The sequence below is a fragment of the Drechmeria coniospora genome, chromosome 02, assembly GCF_001625195.1.
Source record: "Drechmeria coniospora strain ARSEF 6962 chromosome 02, whole genome shotgun sequence".
Taxonomy (NCBI): domain Eukaryota; kingdom Fungi; phylum Ascomycota; class Sordariomycetes; order Hypocreales; family Ophiocordycipitaceae; genus Drechmeria; species Drechmeria coniospora.
In genome coordinates, this window is record NC_054390.1 from 8,770,316 (window position 1) to 8,790,750 (window position 20,435).

Consider the following 20,435-nt stretch of genomic DNA (forward strand, 5'->3'; position numbering starts at 1 on the left):
CACTCTCAACTCAATGGCAGCTCCAACCCCACCATGGGCGAAATACCCCTCCTCCGTCCATGGTCAACAAAACCACAAGCGACGATCCATCTACCAAAAATCCATTCGCTTCATCGGCCGCAACGTCGGTCCCTATACCATCCCTATACCTAGTCGCTCGGTATCTGCCGGCCCAGAAGACGCGCCGTCGACTGCCTTCTCATCCCGCCGGGAATCGACATCTCGTAGCCGACGGCGAACCACCCGGGCCTCCAGCTGTTGCCTCCCTCCCGGTCACGACAATGGCAGCAGACGCAAAGGTCTACCGAGCCACCACATCGGCTCCCGTAAACATCGCCGTCGTCAAGTACGCTCCTGACGGAAAAGAAGCGGCTGGCGAGTTCTGCGCTGACCTGGCAGGTACTGGGGAAAACGCGACACCAAGCTGAACCTGCCGACCAACAGCTCCTTATCCGTCACGCTCTCCCAAGATGACCTTCGCACGCTGACGACGGCCTCGTGCGCGACGACGTTTGGCGCCGACAGCCTGACCCTCAACGGCGAACTCTTCGACATATCCGGCGCGAGGACGCAGGCCTGCTTCCGCGAGCTGCGTGCCCGACGGGCCAACCTCGAGGCTGCCGACCCGTCACTGCCCAGGCTCTCGGCGATGCCGCTGAAGATTGTGTCGGAGAACAACTTCCCCACGGCCGCGGGCCTTGCGTCGTCGGCCGCCGGCTTCGCCGCCCTCGTCCAGGCCGTGGCCATCCTGTACGAGCTGCCCGACTCGCCGTCGCAGCTCTCCCTCATCGCCCGCCAGGGCTCCGGCTCCGCCTGCCGCAGTCTCTTCGGCGGCTACGTCGCCTGGAGGATGGGCAGCAAGCCGGACGGCACCGACTCCATGGCCGACCTCGTCGCGCCCGCCTCCCACTGGCCCGAAATGCGCGCCCTCATCCTCGTCGTCAGCGCCGCCAAGAAGGGCGTCTCGTCGACCTCGGGCATGCAGCAGACCGTCGCCACCTCTGGTCTCTTCCAGCGGAGGATATCCCACGTCGTTCCCGCGAGCATGGACAGGATGGAGCAGGCCGTCCGGGGCAAGGACTTTTCCACCTTTGCCGAGGTGACGATGCGCGAGTCCAACTCCTTCCACGCCTGCTGCGCCGACACCTTTCCGCCCATCTTTTACATGAACGACGTCTCCAAGGCCGCCATCCGCGCCGTCGAGTCCATCAACGCGCAGGCCGGAAGGACCATTGCCGCCTACACCTTCGATGCCGGTCCAAACTGCGTCATCTACTACCTCAACGAGAACGCCCCGGCCGTCCTGGGCGCCTTCTCCACCGTTCTTGGAAATGTCACGGGCTGGAAGTCGAGTGACAGTATCGATTCCGTCGTCAAGCTGGACGAGGCAACGGCATGCGCGCTAAAGGACGGCGTCGGAAGGGTCATCATGACCTCGGTAGGGGAGGGGCCTCTCCGGACGCAAGAGCATCTTGTTGGCGAGGATGGCGAGGTGACGAGGAGGACCTAGAGTAGAAAGTCCGTTTCGCATGTGCATGGCCTACATGCAGCAAAAGTGCAGCCCTTGACAAAGTGCTCCTTGCCGCAGCATCAATGGCGACTGTTTGCTAGTCGTGTCCTTTTTGTTTGACCGTTTGTGGTTCCCACGTGCGCCGTCGTTTTGACCTCAGGCACCACTTGGTTGCCAATGTCCCTCACCGGCATTGCAGTATTAAAACCGCCGCCCTGTTGAACCACAACCACACTCTCTCATCTACCATTCTCATCATCGGCACCCATCCATCCTCCGCAACGGAACCCTCTGCCGTTGATGAGGCAGGTAGCTGGTCCTCATTTTCTGCCAATGCATTTTCACAGCATGCCGATACCATCACACGATTGATTCTTTTCCATCGACGCGGAATTATGGCGCCTCCGCTGCCGCTGGCGTCGGACGACGACGTGAATCGCCCGCCCCGGCTCGACCTCGCCGACCTCATCTGTCGTGGTGAGGAGGATGATGACTCGGGCCAGCGAGTCGACGGCCCTGGCGTCGCTCGCTTCGTCAACTCGGGAGATTCGGTGGAGATTGTCGAGGTGGAGACGATGGGTTTTGGCCAGAAGCGATGGATTCACATGCCGAATCGTCGCATCATGCAGGCAAGTCGTGACGAGAGGCAAGAAACGCAAATCGTGCCGTTGCCTCTGCTAACTTGGGGGGGAGGGGGATGGACAGAAACCGCCACATGCAGCGGCTCCCACTCGTGGTGCGGTCCGGCCCGTGGCCGGCTGGTTAAGGCTGCTGTTTGAAGTCTTCATTCCCGTCGGATTCCCGGCCTCGGTCTCGAGTGACTACGCCGCCTACCAGACGTACGACTCGCTTCAGGCATTCTTTTCCACCATCAACTCCCTCTTGGCCAATCGTGCGTTGCTCGAGGGCTTGGGGGTGGGTGACGCCAACTCGTCCGCCACGTTTGCCATGATCCTCACCGTCATGAAGGACGCGACGTCACGCATCTCCACCATCCTCTTCGCCCACCGCTTCGGCCTCATGATCGAAGCGGATGCCAAGACGTATCGCTTCCTCGCCGACGTCCTCAACGACGCGGCCTTCTTTCTCGAGCTCTACAGCCCCTTCCTGGGCCCCTACGGCAAGGTCGTAGCCCTCTGCACGGGCGAGGCGATGCGAGCCATCTGCGGCGTCGCCGCTGGTGCCAGCAAGGCTGCCCTGAGCCTGCATTTCGCTCGGCGGGACAACCTCTCGGAGCTCAACGCAAAGGAGGCCAGCCAGGAGACGGCTGTCGGTTTGATCGGCCTCGTCGCCGGCTCCGCCCTCGTCCAGCTGGTGCAGGATCGCGGAGCGGTCCTCTGCCTGGTGATTGCGCTGGTCATGGCCCACCTCTGGATGAACTACAAGGGAGTGCGATGCGTTCAGCTGACGACGCTGAACAAGCAGCGGGCATCGATGATCTTTGCGTGCTACCGGAAGCAGGGGGTCGTCCCATCGCCCCGGCAAGTGGCCGAAGAGGAGCGCATCCTCTTCTGGAACAACGCAACGACCAACGCCAAGGGCGCGCCCGTCTGTCGAGTCGACTTTGGCAAGAGCTACACGGATGCCATGGGCCCCGAAGGCAGCAGGGACAAGGTTGTCGTGGTGGATGGACCGATGCACACGAGCTTCATCCACCCGTACGCCGCCGGCCGGTTGGGCAAGATCAAGATCCTGCTCTGGGAGCGTGCCGAGGCCAAGCATGCCATCCTCGCCTGGTTCATGGCGGCGCAAAGGGCCAGCGCAATGGACGAGAGCATGCCGCACGGATATGGCGGCGAGGAGGGTGCCAGGCATCGATGCGAGGCCGACAAGGGACGGCAGGAGAGTGTGAAGCATCCCGGGGCGCGCGACGAGGCCCTCTGGAGACAGTTGGAGAAGCGAGGCTGGGATCTCGAGGCGGCGGCGCTGGAGCCCGGTGATGCCGCGCGGCTTTGCGCCGATCTGACAGGCAAACAAAAGGCCGAATGATGGAGCAGGCAGTTGGTTGACGTTGGAGCCTGACGTATGACGTACGCATGGGAGCAAGATGATGCCATGGGGGGGTTTGAGAATGGAAAAGGGAAATTATTCTTCTTCACAATGCACATATTTTGGGCCGAATCTATCTGGTCCATTCCTCCCCAAGTTGTACATGCAGCTCCAAACGCCCACGCAATGCTAATATATCTCGAACGGCACACGGGCGGCTGTTGGCTTTCGCGGCGAGGTACACGACTCAGGCCATGCCCACCCACCGCCTGGTGCGCATCTTGACGCCCTCCCAGGTATTCAGTTTCGGACGGACGTCGAGGTAGAAGCTCGGAACGGATTTGCCATCGGAGCGGCCGGCGTAAAAGTCGATGACGTAGTCGATGCGCGTGCCGCAGCGGTCGATGATCCAGTCGTGGCGATCGAAGGGGGACGTGTATCCGAGCAGCGTGTTGATGCGCGCCGTGGGCGTCATGCGGTCGCTTTTGTTGGCAAACGATTCGAGCTTCGGGCCACCGCACCTGCGGCGAGTCAGCGTCGTCGCGAAGCGCCGTCCTCGACACTGCTCCGTCTCGAGGACGGCGAAGGGGGAGGGGGGGGTCTGTACCTTGACGCCGCGAGGTACGGCGCCTCCCATTCCTGTATCTGCTTCCACGCGCGCTCGTTGACGGCGTTGTGGATGGGAACGACGGTTTTCATGTCCGCGACGCGAGCGTCGTAGCCCTTGCGTTTCATGGCATCGAAAAACATCTTCTCCGAGGGATAGACCCAGTTGCCCGAGGCGTCGACGCCGCTCTCGATCTCGTGGTTGGCGGCGTTGGCCGAGGCGCCGTGGCCGACGGGGAGCACGTCGGACGAGGAGCTCACGGATCGAGGGATGCTGGAGACGACACGATCCGGGTCGAGACTCGTGGGCGGCGACGATGGAGGCGCGGGCCGAGCAGGTGCCTTTGGAGCCGCCGAGGGCGACGTCCAGAAATAGGAGGAGAGCGTCTGAGTCCAGGATCTCGATGGCAGGGGCGCATGGTCCACGGGACATGTGGCAGCACCCGGCGCGGAGCCGGAGCCAACGCTGAAGCTGGAGTTGACGTTGGGAATGGAGTTGGAATCAGCCGCGGCGACGGAGACGCGCGCTTTGGAGGCTTCGACGGCTCGTGCCTGGGCAAGCCACGCATCACGCGTCTTGTGGTCGACGGGGCATGTCGCCTCTGCGTCGGCGGCCATGCCGGGACACGCTGCTACAGAGAAGGCTCGCAGGTCCCGAGAGAAGACGATTCAGGGCTGGGCGATTGTTGGGTTGAGCACCATGTAATGCGATGTCGTATTTCCGCCCGATCGTTGGACGGGACGGGCCAGCACGGAGTTGCAACGGAGAAATTTGGAGCCGGATCCTGTACCGCCTCGGTGGATGGAGCCAGTGTACGGCGTTGGAACGGAGAAATTTGGAGCCGGAAATGCACCGCCTCGTCGGATGGACAGGATCGAGAGTGTGGCGGAACGAACCGCATCGCCATTCGCGCCAGGGTCCAAGCTACCTAGCACAGCGGAGTACGGAGTACTCTATAAGTAGACTTGCACTTACATGGACAGTTGGTGTACATTGGGGTACTCACGTCACTTGTACTCTAGTCTGTGCTGTACTTACTGCGCCGCTGTGCGTCGTGCAGTGGGGTGGCAAAAATGTTGATTCAGTTTGTAGGAGTAGCGCTACCAAAACTGAACCGTCATTTTTATCGAGTGACGGTACATGTGAGTGCCAGTACAGTAAGTACATACTTACAACTACTCCGTACGGTTTACTTAATTAAGTACAGTCTCAGCGTACGGAGTGCGGCTGCTTCACGTGGACTTGAAGCTTGTAGTTGTACGGAGTACTTGTACTTACTTTGCCTTCTGTACGAAACCTCCGTAGAAGTACATGTACCTACGCTGCGGCGAGCTCGTGACAGGTGCGATATACACTTGTTCTTGTGCGAGAGGCGATCACGCGTCCATCTTCCACGCCTTCCAACGCAGCAATCAGCATCGCTTCGCTTTCTCAAGTCTTCCCGGTCAGGCACCGCACCCCGCCATGCACCGAGTCTCCGTCATCGTCTCGCCATGACGAACCTCGCTCCCTCCTCGTCCGGGCTGCTGCCGATGGCTGGCGCGCCCTCGTCGTCGTGGGTGGCTAGGTTGGGTGCCTTTGCTCGGCAGGTCGAGACGAGGGTCCTCGTTGCCTTTTGGCTCCTCGGTATGCCCCCTTTGCTCTGTGCTCGATCGGTGTTGTTGGCTGACGGTGGCGGGGTGGGATGGGCAGGGCTGATCAACAACGTCCTCTACGTCATCATCCTCTCGGCGGCACAGGACCTCGTCGGCTCGATGCCCAAGGGGATCGTCCTCCTCGCCGATGTAGTGCCGTCCTTTTTCGTCAAGCTCACGGCGCCATATTTCATCCACCTCGTGCCGTACCGGGTGCGCGTTGTCGTCCTCGTCGCCCTCTCGGCCACGGGCATGCTCGCGGTGGCGCTGACGCCGGCCGATGGCTCCGCGGGCCGCAAGATGGCGGGCATCGTGCTCGCGAGCATGAGCAGCGGCGGCGGCGAGCTCAGCTTCCTCGGCTTGACGCACCACTACGGGCCGGTGAGCCTCGTCGGCTGGGGCTCGGGCACCGGTGCCGCCGGCCTCGTCGGCGCCGGCCTGTACGTGGTCCTGACGCAGCGGTGGGGGTTTGGCGTTCGGGGCAGCCTGCTTCTCTCGGCGTGCCTGCCCGTCGTCATGCTCGTCAGCTTCTTCGTCGTCCTGCCGCGCGATGCCCTCGGCTACGGCCGGCCCGGCAAGGACTACGAGCCGGTCCCGGAGGGGGATGCGGCCGAGGAGGAGATGCGAGGCATGGCGCGGGGGGCCGCGTCGTCGGCGCTGCTGGCGCCGGGACCGTCGAGCACGCAGGCGGCGGGCTCGGTCGGGGCGAAGCTGAGGCGCGTCCGAGGGTTGATGGTGCCGTACATGCTGCCCCTGCTGCTCGTGTACGTGGCCGAGTACACGATCAACCAAGGCGTGGCGCCGACGCTGCTCTTCCCCGTCGAGTCGTCGCCTTTTGAGGAGCTTCGCGAGTTTTATCCCTTTTACGGCTTCCTCTACCAGCTCGGCGTCTTCCTCTCGCGCTCGTCGACGCCCTTTCTGCGCATCCACCGGCTCTACGTGCCGTCGATGCTGCAGGTCGGCAACCTCGTGCTGCTGACGCTGCACGCCCTCTTCTTCTTCCTGCCGTCGGTCCACGCCGTCTTCCTCGTCATCTTCTGGGAGGGCCTGCTCGGCGGGGCCGTCTACGTCAACTGCTTCGCCGAGATGATGGACGAGGTGCCGGCCGAGGAGCGCGAGTTTAGCCTCGGCGCGGCGACGGTGAGCGACAGCGCCGGCATCTGCCTCGCGGGCATGGTGAGCATCGTCGTGGAGCCGAGACTGTGCGACTATCAGGCCGCTCACGGCCGGGAATGGTGCCGACAGATCAAGGCGCGGCGGAGGCATGGGCGCAGAAGCGGATGAGAGTACGGAGCGCGGGTGCTCTGCTTGCGTGCGTGCAGCGAAGGAAGCAAGCCATGCCGGAGGGTCGTCGCGTCTTGCTCGCATTCCCAAGCACTTGCTTCGTACGTGCTGATCGCCGGGCCGGGACAGGGTGCTTGCGCTGGACAATGTCACCATGTGAAGTCATCCAGCATGCTGTCGCAGCCCATGGAGGGCAAAATGCGGAGTGCCGCACTGCGCTTGGGCGTGCTGGGAGCTCAGGTACCAAGCCAAGTAAGTGCCTTGTGCGTACTTGGTTACTGCATCTTGGGTGTAAGCACTGCACTGTACGGAGTGCTGTAGTTGTAGGTACTAAGCAGGTATGCTGGATGCCATATGCCGCATATGGCGTCCAGGCCAGGCGACGTATGCCGTGCGCACCGAGTCTCTACATGTACTGCAGACCTACTTCCTGTACACACATGTAATTACATGCCCACTGACTGCACTCGGTGCGTCTCCGTGCTCTCTCATGACGTACGCTCGCATCATTTTCACCCTGCGCATCATCTTCAGGAGGCCGCCGAGCCCGCGGCGGGCGTGCCAAGGCGCCGGACAGGCCACGCGGCGCATGCCAAGACGACGAACGGGCGCCGTAATGGTGACGCACATCACCTACTAGGTACTGCCTAGGGGGGGTTCCTACAGCGCACTTGTGATGGCCACTGGACGTGCTGTCCACCTACGCCGACACCCACTTGTAATGCTTGACCAGTGCTTCATGCCCGCACGTGCGGCTCAGAACGCTCCATGACGCGGACATGTCTCGGGGACCACGTACGCTCGCTGGACTGCAATGCGTGCACATTCACCGTAGGCGACAGATGACGAGGCCCGGCCGCTGGCGCCGTCCCTAGCATGCCAGCTACGAATACCGGCGGATGCGTGCGATGCGGCTCTGCTAATAGCAGTACGCTACAGCGCCGTGCCGGGTACGTGGAGCGTAGGTGTACTGTTAGTAGGTACCTAGTTGGCGTAGGCGTACAGTAGGTGCACTGTATATTACTAGTAGGTACCTGGTAGGTAATAGGCAGTGCCTGCCATGGTGTGTTGCTGCGTACAGTCACCGCTCGACAAAAGTGACGATTCAGCTTTGGTGGCGCTACTCGTGCAAATTGAATCGACATTTTTGCCATCCCACTCACTGTACCTAGCCCCCAGTACAGGGCCCAAGCACTGTAGCCATCCTCCTCGCCACAGAGGTGATGGTGGGGTCACGCTCCATGAAGATGCCATTACGGTACGGAGGATGGAGTACGGAGTACAGTACCGAGTATTAATCACAGCGCACTCCGTAAAGAGTACAGCGAACCCTTACCTACCTAGTAGGTACCCTCGTTGCACCAGTAATACTCCGTGCACATGGCCGCAGAAATTTCGCCAAGCAAGCACAATTGCCCCAGACACAACCCAAACGTCCATCCCCCTTGTTGGCCTCGGCCTTTTTGCGACATCCTTGTACGAATAGTATTCGTCTCCGAAGGATCGCCATGCATCCCGACCTTCCAGCCGCCGAAGCAGGCGGCGTCGGAATTCAGGCACGGATGGCATCCGGCCAAAGTGACCGGCACATGCTCCCCCTCTGGTGACGTCGTTTCGTCCCACGCGTACCAGGCGACGACGGTCCTCGTGGATGCGCAGACAATTATTCATAGCCCTACCGGCTACCAGGAATGCATGGTTGCCTTCGGGAAGCACAGCCTCGATGGACGTACGGCATCTGCTCGCTCCAAGGAAACGGACTGGGGATGCAGGGGTCGGCGCTTGGCAGACCGATGACAGGCAACTCTCGTCCCCTCCACGTCGCCTCGAGGAATCAAGTATTACCCGACATGTCCACGTTCGTGCACAGATGCATACTTACAGTACATGTACAGTACATGCATGCCTGCGCGGAGTGCTCCATACAACGTACGCCTACGTGCGGATTGAACGATTGAATGGCCGAATCTCTGAACAAGGCTGTACAGCAGATGCTTGCTCGTCCAAGACGATTCTTCTACGCATACTTGCTTGCAACTAAGCGTACACGGCAGGTGTAGCGATACTGCAAGTAAGCACATGTACTTACAGTACTTACTTGCATGCAATTGTAGTTGCAAGTGTGCCAAGTACTGTACTTGTACTCCGTACAGTAGGTGTACTTGCAGTACCGAGTAAGCAAGCAAGTACTGTAATACGGAGGGAGTACCCCGTACATGTACTGTACTGCAAGCAAGTACGTGTACAGTACTCCGTACTCCGTACTCCATACCGTAATGTCTCCTTCCCCAGTGCCATCCCGGCCGGCGTAATGGCATGCATGCGACGCTGCCGAGGCAGGGGTTCGTGCTTTCCGCTGCCGCCGCCCCCACCACAGCTCCTGCTGCTCCTGGTCTGCACCTGCCCTCATGCCCTCATCCTTCTCCAGCTCCTTCTGCTTCTCCCACACGCCTCGTTCCGATGTTCGGGCAGGTACGAGTCCATGTACAAGTACACATCACGCGTTTGCTTCAAGTAGTTACGCGCCGTACACGAGGTGTGCGAGAATGTACTTGTACATGTCCATGAACTCCGTACCGACTGCTCCGTTCAGACTTGCTCCGTTCAGACTTGCTCCGTATAGACTTGCTCCGTATTTCTGGTACTTGCATACACCTGAGTGTACTGTACTGTACAACTAAGTTGCAACCAAGTACGTACTTTTCGGCACAGCTTGCCGCCACGGCGGGGGCGCCAGTGCGAATGAATTTTGCCAGCAAACGTGAATGCCAAAGAAACCTACAAAGCCCATGGCGACTCGTCCTCGTCGTCCTCCTCGTGCCAACCAAGCCTTTCTTTTTCCCCCTTTTCCCGCGCCGGAATAACAGAGGCACGCGTTCAGACCAAGGCAGCGCTCGAGGACGCAAATCGACGGCCATGAAAAGTGCAGATGCCAAGGTGGGCGCCGCCAAGGCCAGCGCGCTCGTGCGCCAAGCTTCGCCCAGATGTACTTGTACTTGCCGTACAGAGCATGTATCCGCCACCGCCCCCTTTTCCTTTGTCCGCCAGCACTCGAAATGCGTGCTCTTAGTATTATATAGCATGAATGGGTACGGAGGAGTGATGCTTTGTGGTGCATTTTCATAGTTAATAAGTACTTGTACTTGCCTGCCTCTACATGTGGTGCCGAGTCCACCGATACCCTTCTGTCCATTGGCCTCCATTCTCGCCCGCTATTGTAGACGTTGACTTTCAACCTCGCTCTCCGTCCTCGTCGTCCCCCTCCTTTCTTCCCGTTGCCTCCGTGTTCGCCTTTGTGGCAATCCGTTTCGAGTTTGGAGACCAAAAGACGAGAAAGACGAAGCCGCCGCCTCCTCCGTTCCCTCACTGCCTCGTCTCGACCTCGCATCACAGCCACGCATCACACCGACACCATCACCCACCACCACCGCCATCATCCACCACCACCACCATCACCGGCCACCACCACCACCACCACTGCCTGTATCGCCGTCTCCGCACCTCATCGTCACCGCACATCATCGTCACCGCACCTCATCGTCACCGCCCGGCACCGCGCCCCCTCCTCCACTCCCACGAGCGTCCCACCCCACCCTCCTCCCCCGCCTCGCTCCTCGATCGACCCCGGCGCCATCGCTCTCCGACCTCGGCGGCGTCTCTCCATTTCCTCCCGACACCGACACCATCCCGGCCAGCCCTCGCCCGGCCGTGACCTCGCCCGCGCCGGCACCTTTCCGACACCTCGGAGCCGTGGGTAGCATGTTGTCGCCATGATCTTCGGCGGCTCCGCTCGAACCTCGAGGGGAACGGCCATCGCCGCCTTCGTCGCCGTCTGCGTCGTCGTCACGCTCGGCCTCGACGCCCTCCGAAATCTCCATCTTTGGCGGCAAGGTTACCGGTTCGTTCCCTCGACCTCGATGCTCCCGTCGACGAGACGATTCCCTTGGACCGTGGGCTGACCTTGCGCAGGGTGCGCCTCTCTTCGTCGGGCCTCCACGCCCATGCTCCCTTCAGCGAAGGGACGGCCGGCCAGTATGCCGGCGAGCTGCGCGAGTTTTACCTCAAGCAGCTGAGGAATCCGTCCATCAAACCCGACGACAACAACTACCAACCCTTTGGCGCCTTCAACTGGACCCTGCCCGCCCCGCCGCACTGGAAGCGGCACCTGGGCGAGAACCTCTGCATCATCGACCTCGACAACCGACCCTTCAACCAGTCGCAGGAACTTTTCGGGCCCGATCTCATGACGTGGAAACGGGCCACCGAGGTGCACGGCCTGTCCACCGGCATCCTCAACCACTGGCTATACGGTGCGCCCTGCCCTGCCCTGCCCCGTCCTGCTCGAGACGGTGCCGAGTCCAGCTGACGTCCGAGCTGCCAGCCAAACTTCACGGCTACCGGTACTACTACGTTGCCATCGACGACTACGCCGACCGCCGGAGCTCGTGGAAGAAGCCGCCCGTCATGGGCAGGATCCTCAAGGAGCACGACGTCTGCATCTACCTCGACTCCGACGCCATCTTCCAACGCCTCGACCTGCCCATGGAGTGGCTGCTCAACTACTGGCAGCTCTACCCCGACAACAACTCCCTCGGCCTCGCCCGAGATCCCGAAGTCGACGGGAACAAGGACCAGTTCGGCAACATCTACCTCAACACGGGCTTCATCGTGGCCCAGAACAACCCCAAGACGTACGAGATCTTCAACGCCTGGCAAAAGTGCGCCGACGACGGCGAGCCCTATCCCGAATGCACAAAGTACCGCCTCAACGCCCCCGGCCAGCCCACCGACCAGGGCGGCTTCGGCAACTACGTGCGCTACAGCTTCAACGAGAGCATCCGCGTCCTGCCCTGCACCGAGGCCAACGGCTTCCCCGAGACGGACCTCCACTGCAAGGGCCAGTTCATCCGCCACCTGTGGACTGGCAAGCATGACCAGATCAAGATTGAAGTCGGCGGCCAGCTGCCCGGACCCTTTCTGGAAATGTTCCACGAGCAGTTCAGGCGCGAAAAGGACACGTTTTACATGACTGAGAGGGACCTCATGAACAAGGGCCCCAAGGCGGCGACGAAGCGGAAGCCCCGTGGAGAGTAGACGGAGCCGGTGGCTGACAACTAGGTCGGCAGCCTTGGTTCGCTCCGTCGACGGCGCCGGTTGGCTATAGATGCTCCTAGAATCTCTTTTTTTTTTGGCGAGACGAGAGCGATAGACGGGACGGGGGTTGAAGCATGCCTCCTATTGCCTTGTACATATTGCGTCGGCATCACTGTCGGGGCTGGCAATAACGGCATGGGCCAACGGCGCGGCCGAAACAGGCCGGCCTGCTTGGAGCCTTTACGGGTATATTATTCCGCTTCTTCTCAAGCTCGTCGGGATCTCGGGCCTGTCGATTCCCGTTTTTTGCGTTCTTTCTCTTCTTCTTCTTCTACTCCGCCATCTCTGTTTCCTTCTTCCTTTTTGTCACAGGCATAGCCGATGACACTTGTGCAAACTTGCGTGCGTGTCTCTACTCACTCTAGACGGCACGGTGGCCCGCGAGGAACAGGACAAATCACGGCCTCATCGGCTCATCAATCAATACCACCATTTTGTTCCCTCGGCCTACCCTCGTGAGTCGCATGCCATGCATGACTCCATCTACCTCGTTTCTGCTTTCGAATTTCGCCGCGTTTGTTGCCTGCCGGCCGTTCTGCAAAGTTGCATTCATACCCATTCCTGTTGTTCCGGCCACGAGCACAACCTTTCTATGCGAACGCCGTCGGTTTGTCAAAGGAAATCTATTCGCTCTCTGTTCACCTTCCTCCGACTCATTGTTCGTCTTCAGAGGTGAATATAAAAAAGAGCACTCCCAGAAAATTCCAAAACAGCTCCCTATATCATTCATCGTTCTACCCATGATGGATTCCCCCAAAAATGCAAATAAAGTATCTGATGGCGGTGGTCCCGTGTCCGCTTCACCGCCGAGACCTTCTCGAGACTCGGCTATTGACACGCCCTCTCCGGAGAGGAAAAGGCCTCGATATAACCGTCAGCTGTGGGAAAATCGTCAACCGCCGACCCTTCAAAGGGATGAGCGCATGCTAGGTGATGCAACAGTAGAGCTAGAATCTCAGCAGTCGGGTAAAACTACACAGGACGAACGATGCATTTCCGCTTGCGATAACAACAAATATGCCCAGCCTTGCACATTCTCTCGCTGCCGGTCAGCTTCTATCGGACACGGATGAGCCCTTTCACCGAGGCTGACTTGCAAACACTCCCGATGCATCAGCCGACCGTGTTGGTTGGGAGAATCCGTACTTGTCTGCAGTCTCCTCACATGCCGAGCCAACTATCTATCCCAGCCTGAGCCAGCGGTGGATGAACACCACCTCAATGACAACAAATTCGACCCTCATAATTCCCCTTTTCGTGGTATTTTTCAGAGAATAGGTCGAGAATTTAACTCCACCAAAATGATACACACTCGCAGACTCGGCGGAATAGAAGGAATGCGAAAGGGACGGTGCGTGAACCTGTGGAAGACAATATGACTACCATTGACCGCGTATTGGATTGATGATGTCTTGTTGTTGCCTCAGAATTGAAATGATTAACAGACAAGTTTTACCGCATGATATTGCTTCATCATGGCCACCACGATTCACGGCACAATCCAACCTGGCACTTTAGTAGCGTCGTACAGCCCATTTGTCGTCCATCATCAACATCCACCACAGCTTCCTGCCCTCCTTCAAGGGAGCGAAGCCAACTCTTCGACCTGAGTCTAATGTCAATGACTGTATGGCTCTCGTATTATTGAGAATAAATGTAGATTTAACCTGCCTCGGTGTGCTTCTCAGGTTCCTCTTGTGTTGCACGACGAAGTGAGAGCAAGCACAACATCTAATGCAGCACCTACTCCGTCCATTAGTGACGCCAATCTGTGAAACGGCATGCTACGAAGATCCACGGCCACAGGTAGAGTTGTCACAGGTGATGGACAGCTGTTCAACGCGGCGTGTTCATGTAGAGATCCTGCATCATGGCCGAGAGGGTCGAGCCTGTGAGGTGAACAAGGACGCACATACTGCAAGCATCAACTATATAAACGATGCCATGTTCTCGCATTGAACCTTTCTCTGCCGCATCCTCAGACGCGCCTCTACCTGCAACATAGCACTGTGCCATAATAGCCTACTTGACGTCAAGGATTATATATAACACCCAAGTCATCCATTTACCCACAACTGCACCTACACGGGAAAAACAGAAAAATGGATGTTCACTATATCCGATTCCAGGGTGAAGACGGAAGGGAAATATCTTGCCTTCTTGGCGAGAATAAGGCGGCGAACTTGCATCACCTGGTGCGTATCACGCCCTCGAATTCGCGTATGGTGAAGCATTTGGACGAATCGCAGCGAGCGATGCTTGCAAATATGCCCGGTTTCCAGACGGAAAAGGTGGGATGCGTAATGGCCGACGGATATGAAGCTGTTCAGCTGTCCTTGATTGTCGCCACGTTTCTCCTTGGACAACCCAACTCTGAAATGGGTACGTCCGCTGAATTTTGGAAGTGCTTGATTGGAACAACAGACGAGATAGGAGGAGATCGAGAAATGGAACGCTTCCAGATGCAGCCAGAGAGCAGTGGAAACACGAACTGGGCTACGCGTAATGCTGAATATCAAATTGCAGGCGAGAGGGTTCGGGTGCTGTAAGCCATCGCCCGATATAGCGAGACATCGAGGGATAGCCAATACGGACCATTGCAACGTCATCTTGTTGCCTTTTTCGAGCATGCTCGTTTGTTCATCGATGGCGAAGGAGAATATTAGAATGTAGATCCATATATTTCAAAAGACGCCTGCGCTGACGTTGTCAACCATTCTCACCAATGAATCATGGCGACTGTTATATGCTACAAGACGAAAGAGGAAAACAAATCCATGTGCATGTATTCCGGCGAGAGTTGCTGTTTCATGAACGAAAACCTCTGCCTTGCGTGACATTAATGCTACAAAATGCGACAGACAAAACGGACTACCGACTACATTTCAATCACGTCGTCGATGCGGGTGCCGTCCTGGTTGATGCTATAAGGGGTATCGTCGTCGAAGATGAGTTGAGGCTTCCTTTCGGCTAGGTCGAGAATCATCTCGGCAAAGTAGCTGTTTGCCCAGGCGAACCAGGGTCGGGTGTAGGCGCTTGAGCTGTGGACGGAGAGGCTTTCGTGAATGAGCCCCAAGCCCGAGGTATTTTCCAGTATCATGGCGAGCCGCTCCTTGATCTCGTCGTCGTCGTCCGTACCAAAGATGGCAGAGATGTGCGACATGGGCCATGGACTGTCCGGACTGACGTGCGGGCCCCTGAAAAGCGTGAGTGACTTTGAGCCGAGCGAGTCGCGTTTCGAACACCTACCCAACTCCGCTAAATTGCTTCCCTTCGGCGTAAAACGGGTTCTCGTTCGACCACATCTTTGCTTTCGTCCTCTTGTACGTCGGGTCGTTTCGATCAAGGAAGCCGAGATATGGCAGGGAGAGGAGGCTAGGCACATTGGCGTCGTCTATGATGTACTGGTTGCCGAAGCCATCGGTCTCGTAGGCGAATATGTCTCCCTCCACCATTGTGTGGTCCCAGATGGCATCTCGAATGAGGGTCGAGTACCGGCGAGCTTCCCGCGATAGGTGGTCGAGATGTTTTGCTTCCTGCTCGAGAATGCGTGCAATGTGATCGAGTTCCACGGCCATCATGGCGTTGACGGACGTGATGAATTCTGCGCGTCAAGAAGATGAGCCAAAGGGGATCCCCGTCGCCGTGCCGGCACCGCATGGGGCTTACTGTAGAAGCATGGGTCATCCGAGGGCCTATGGTGAGAGGCGACGAGCCCATTCGCCTTGACGGGTTTTCCGTTGCCCTTGTTCGGAATACGGGGTGCCAGCGATCCCAGCGATCCCGTCCAATTATAGTAGCTTACGGACTCTCCTTCGACCTCGGAGCTCTGAGACTGCTCTACAATAACGCGGAGCGTTTGCTTCACGGCGGCGAGCCCTGGTGAAAGAGTGAGCAAGACTGCACAGTGGGCCATGTCATGGTGAGAGAAAGCGACTGACAATTGTCGTTGATGAAGGATGCATCCTCGGTGCTGTCATAGTACGACCTCGAAAGCTTGAGAAAGCTCGCCAACGAGTCGAGTTCATACTGGCGTTCACGATGGTGCATCAGCGCAAGAACTAGGGTGGGAGGATGGGAGACTGAGGACGTACCTTGCACTCGAACACGAGCTTGTCATCGACGGGACTGGATGGCTGTCAACAAGATGTAGACGTGCGTTGCTGCATACACACTGATGAAGACGTACGGATTTACGGTGACTCCGGCGGCCCAGTCCTAGCAGAGGTGAGCATGTGATGCACGGATGGCCATGATGGTGCCAGGCGCGAAAGGTGCTTACGTTGAACGAAGGCGCAAGTCCGCTTTCTGGCGGCGGCTGAAAGGCCCCTTTTTGCCGGAAAACGAGTCAGCGTCCATTCTATCTTGTCGCGTCGGGCGACGGCGTACCGCAGTAGGGAAATTGTGACAGATATCTCGCCTCGGTGTTGATGACGGCCTTGACGAGTGCCTGGAGATTTTCGTCCTGCGGCAACAGGTTGACGAGGTGGGCAAACTGGTTTCCCGTGTCGCGGATCCACTGTGCACTGTAGATGGTTTTAGCCAGGAATCAAACGGGAGACGACGAGAGGCACGGCCACTGACGTTATATCCTAGACGCAAGGCGGCGGCGGGTTAGCTTCATTGCTTGGGAGAGGGACAGGGGGACGGGTGGACGGAGGGACGGGCTCGGATCGACTCACACCCGTGACGATAAAGGCCAAGTTGGCGGTGGGGTCAAAGTACTTGACGGTCGTGTCGAGCGTCGAAGGAAAGGTGTTTTCGAACAGGCGGGCGAGGTCGGGGTCGCGAATTCGTTGCTTCATGTCCCCAATGACTCGCTATCCAGCAACGTCAGGAGGGGGGCGCAGGAGGACGGGGAGGGGGGGATTACCTCGACGGCAGGACTGGTAAACGTCCGACACTCGGGCGCCGGCCGCATAAAGGGCAGGGCCAGCGGACCGGAGGAAAGCGGCTCATGGGGTTTCTGGGAATATTTTGTGTAATCCGGACAAGTGCTTGGAGTGCGTTCGTGGGCCCTGAGCGGTATCTGCAACGCGTGCGCCAGGGGCAAGGCGGCAAGCAAGGGCGAGATGGAGGGAGATAGCATCTGAGCGTGCGAGCGAGCCGTCGCCACGATTCACACGGGGGCCTTTGTCGTCGTACTGTTGCTGTGCGAGAACAGGACGGCAGACGAGATGGGAGGAGGACGGGAATCTTTCCTCGGACGAGGACGTGGTTGCGCAGCAGATGGACGACGTAGCGATGGCATGTGACGTATTACGGTCACGGTAGACGTTATATGTACGAGGTAGCTACGGAGGAGAAAGCAACGGTGACCTGTTACGAAAGCAGCTGCGTGTTCTGATCTTCAAAGTTCACGGGGGTAGGTACTAGTGGCGTGATGCCACGAAGGCGTAAGCGGCCAATAGTTGGCTGGTCCGGCGACAGGAGGCAGGTACCTTGCAGCTTGCTTTTGGGCGTACTTTTAGCAGGCGGAGTGGTCGGATATCGAAGATTCATTCTTCTGCCCTGTATTGTTGCGAGCCGATGGCCGGTTCCCCAAGATCCGGACCACCAATTGGTGGGGGCCGGGGCCGGATAGCGGACCGGCCCCACGCTAATACGGCTCTAGAGCGGATCGAATACGGCGCCGATAACCTTATCACGCATCCGGGTGCCGATAGGTTATTTCGCCCCTCATCGGTACTAGCATAGTACTCTTTCGTGCATGTACCCGTGGAGGCGGTAGCAATTAGCGGGGCATGACTAACGACGAAGGGACGTCCAGCTGGCACATGCAAGAGCACAATGTACTGTACATGTACCTGTACTCGTGGCTGTGCGAACGTTTCCGTACTGCATTCGTACCTGTACATTCGAATTTGGCACGATCCAAAAGTCTCGCTGGTCATACTCTTGTACAGGTACACTTGAACACGAGTACGAAGCACTTACGGAGTGCTGTACTTACGTACGGAAACATGTACAGTACAGCACAAGCCCTCTGCACGTGTACTCCGTACACAGATGTACTGTATAAGTACTGTATGTACAACTAAGTATATTTGCCATACTCCGTACTTACAGCATGGTGTACTCCGTACGGAAAATGGACACCTACAGTACTCCGCACACCTACTGTACTGTAAGTACATGTACAACGAAATGAATACTCCGTACACCGAGAGTAAGTACACCTCAACTACGCGTACATCATGTGCGGTACATAAATTTGCATCAACGTAATGTACTTGTACTTGGACACTGCACCGACACCAGCCACTGTTCGAATACAGCGTCAGTACCGGTTACTTGGTACAGCAGACGCACGCAGCAAGCACTCGTGTCATACAGCAGTAATGCCCCTCCTATGCTCCAGGTACCGCGCCGGCTACGACCTCGGCAGCTTCGCATTCTGCCCACTTTCTCACCGCCCTGACTTCAGCTGGCCGTAACGAATATGAATCATTATCTGGCTTGATTCCTGATATTTGTATGCCGAATGAACGAGCATGTCCATATGCGGCACATGTACGGTGCCGTTCTTGCGCATGCATGTGTTGGTCCCTGCATACGAAGCCTCGTCCGCCTCATGACTCCGATTGGTTCTCTGCCACGGGACAGCCACAGCCTCGTGGCTGGCTTTGTTGGCGTGAGACGTTGACGAGTGCCGCCTGCGATGGCCAGCACAATGGGCGCACTGGCTGACGAAGTAGACGACTGACGACGCCAAGGCAGTACATTTCAAGGAAAGGCTTGCTCCCTTGACGCATCAAGGCATCGACCCACCGTCGTTGTCGACGGCGACTCGGCCACCGAATCAACGGGTGAGCCTTTCCATTACGGGTAGTACAGGCGCCTGAGGCACATGGTAGGATGTACGTACGCAGTTGAAAAGTACCCTATTTCGCTAGGATCTTCTCGCTGCTCTACACCGGCTGTCGACAGAGGTTGAACGCGAAGGTTTCATTGCATTGGTTGCGCGTACGTTGTACATGCTCATGCCCATGTGCATACATCGGTAGGCACGCGCTCATGACTGCCATGCAGTTGGGGGGGATATGAATGTAAGTAGGCACCCTGTAAATACACGTCCAACTACCTAGTACTGGGCACTCATAGTGCTGCCGGAACACCACGCTCTACCGTTTACCCAGGGCAGTGTAGATGCATGAACGCATTGCATTGCCAGAATATCATGGTCTACCATTTAACAGAGTGCAAATGCATGCACGCATAGGACGGCCAGAATACCACGTTGTACTGTATACAGAATACCATGTTGTACTGTATGCAGAATACCATGCTGTACTGTATACAGAATACTATGCTGTACTGTATACAGAATACCATGTTGTACTGTATGCAGAATACCATGCTGTACTGTATGCAGAATACCATGCTGTACTGTATGCAGAATTCCATGCTGTACTGTATGCAGAATTCCATGCTGTACTGTATACAGAATACCATGCTCTACCATATACAGAATGCCATGCTCTACCATATACAGAATGCCATGCTCTACCATATACAGAATGCCATGCTCTACCATATACAGAATGTAAATGCATGTACACGTAGGATGGCCACCTTGCACTACCGTTTACGAGATGTATATGCATGTACACGCCAATGCATGTACACGCCGATGCATGTACACGTAGGACGGCCAGAGTACCATGCTCTACTGTATACAGCATTAAATGCATGTACACGCAGAACTGCCAGAATACCATGCTCTACCGTTTACACATAAATTACTCGTACATCTGCATGTGCAGCACGGAGTATTATTTGTAGAGTAAATACGTGTACAGCACATGACGAGTTGTGCTTCGGTGTATTCATGTACAAGTACTTACTGTACTCTCGGCATACAGTACGCGTTACTTACACGATCAAGTACTCCGTACTCCGTGCATGTGCGGCGATTACTGTACACCAACAGTACGGAGTACGGAGAAAGGAGTACGGAGTACGGAAAGCACTGGACACACATTCGTGCCCCACCTGTGCTTGGTACATACGTGTACAGTAATACTCCGTATACTCCGTAGTACGGAGTATTATTGCCATATCACAATTGTACTTACTTGTAATATTGCCTACTGTACTCCGTACTCCGTACGGGGTATTACTTGGAACAATCCTGGACTTACTTCCAGTACTTGTGCAGAGTAAGTACATTGTAATACTAGTGTCGTCCCCCGCGTCATAATACGACGGTACTTCTTGGTACTCGTCGTACCTCGCTCAACTAGGCTAGATCGCC

General features: G+C 57.4%; 6 protein-coding genes across 6 annotated transcripts; 4 read left to right on the forward strand and 2 right to left on the reverse strand.

Moving 5' to 3' along the window:
• Window positions 1-59: 59 nt before the first annotated feature.
• On the forward strand, window positions 60-3,499 carry DCS_05526 (diphosphomevalonate decarboxylase; the record flags this gene model as incomplete). Its single annotated transcript, XM_040802829.1, has 3 exons — window positions 60-346; window positions 400-1,438; window positions 2,204-3,499. The coding sequence occupies 3 exons, from the start codon at window positions 60-62 to the stop codon at window positions 3,497-3,499; spliced, it is 2,622 nt and encodes an 873-aa protein (XP_040657862.1).
• Window positions 3,500-3,746: 247 nt separating this feature from the next.
• On the reverse strand, window positions 3,747-4,723 carry DCS_05527 (cytochrome C1 heme lyase; the record flags this gene model as incomplete). Its single annotated transcript, XM_040802830.1, has 2 exons — window positions 3,747-4,020; window positions 4,107-4,723. 2 exons carry the CDS (start codon window positions 4,721-4,723, stop codon window positions 3,747-3,749), a joined length of 891 nt encoding a protein of 296 aa, XP_040657863.1.
• Window positions 4,724-5,599: 876 nt separating this feature from the next.
• DCS_05528 (Protein BTN1) lies at window positions 5,600-7,024 on the forward strand (the record flags this gene model as incomplete). Its single annotated transcript, XM_040802831.1, has 1 exon — window positions 5,600-7,024. The coding sequence occupies one exon, from the start codon at window positions 5,600-5,602 to the stop codon at window positions 7,022-7,024; it is 1,425 nt and encodes a 474-aa protein (XP_040657864.1).
• Window positions 7,025-10,794: 3,770 nt separating this feature from the next.
• Window positions 10,795-12,118, forward strand: DCS_05529 (Galactosyl transferase; the record flags this gene model as incomplete). The annotated part of the gene is made up of 3 exons (XM_040802832.1): window positions 10,795-10,922; window positions 10,994-11,334; window positions 11,406-12,118. 3 exons carry the CDS (start codon window positions 10,795-10,797, stop codon window positions 12,116-12,118), a joined length of 1,182 nt encoding a protein of 393 aa, XP_040657865.1.
• A 2,162-nt stretch (window positions 12,119-14,280) lies between these two features.
• DCS_05530 (uncharacterized protein) lies at window positions 14,281-14,684 on the forward strand (the record flags this gene model as incomplete). Its single annotated transcript, XM_040802833.1, has 2 exons — window positions 14,281-14,560; window positions 14,647-14,684. The coding sequence occupies 2 exons, from the start codon at window positions 14,281-14,283 to the stop codon at window positions 14,682-14,684; spliced, it is 318 nt and encodes a 105-aa protein (XP_040657866.1).
• Window positions 14,685-15,056: 372 nt separating this feature from the next.
• Window positions 15,057-17,267, reverse strand: DCS_05531 (DUF1237 domain protein; the record flags this gene model as incomplete). The annotated part of the gene is made up of 10 exons (XM_040802834.1): window positions 15,057-15,375; window positions 15,428-15,782; window positions 15,848-16,057; window positions 16,120-16,207; window positions 16,273-16,306; window positions 16,368-16,396; window positions 16,461-16,507; window positions 16,568-16,697; window positions 16,861-16,998; window positions 17,052-17,267. 10 exons carry the CDS (start codon window positions 17,265-17,267, stop codon window positions 15,057-15,059), a joined length of 1,566 nt encoding a protein of 521 aa, XP_040657867.1.
• Window positions 17,268-20,435: the final 3,168 nt, after the last annotated feature.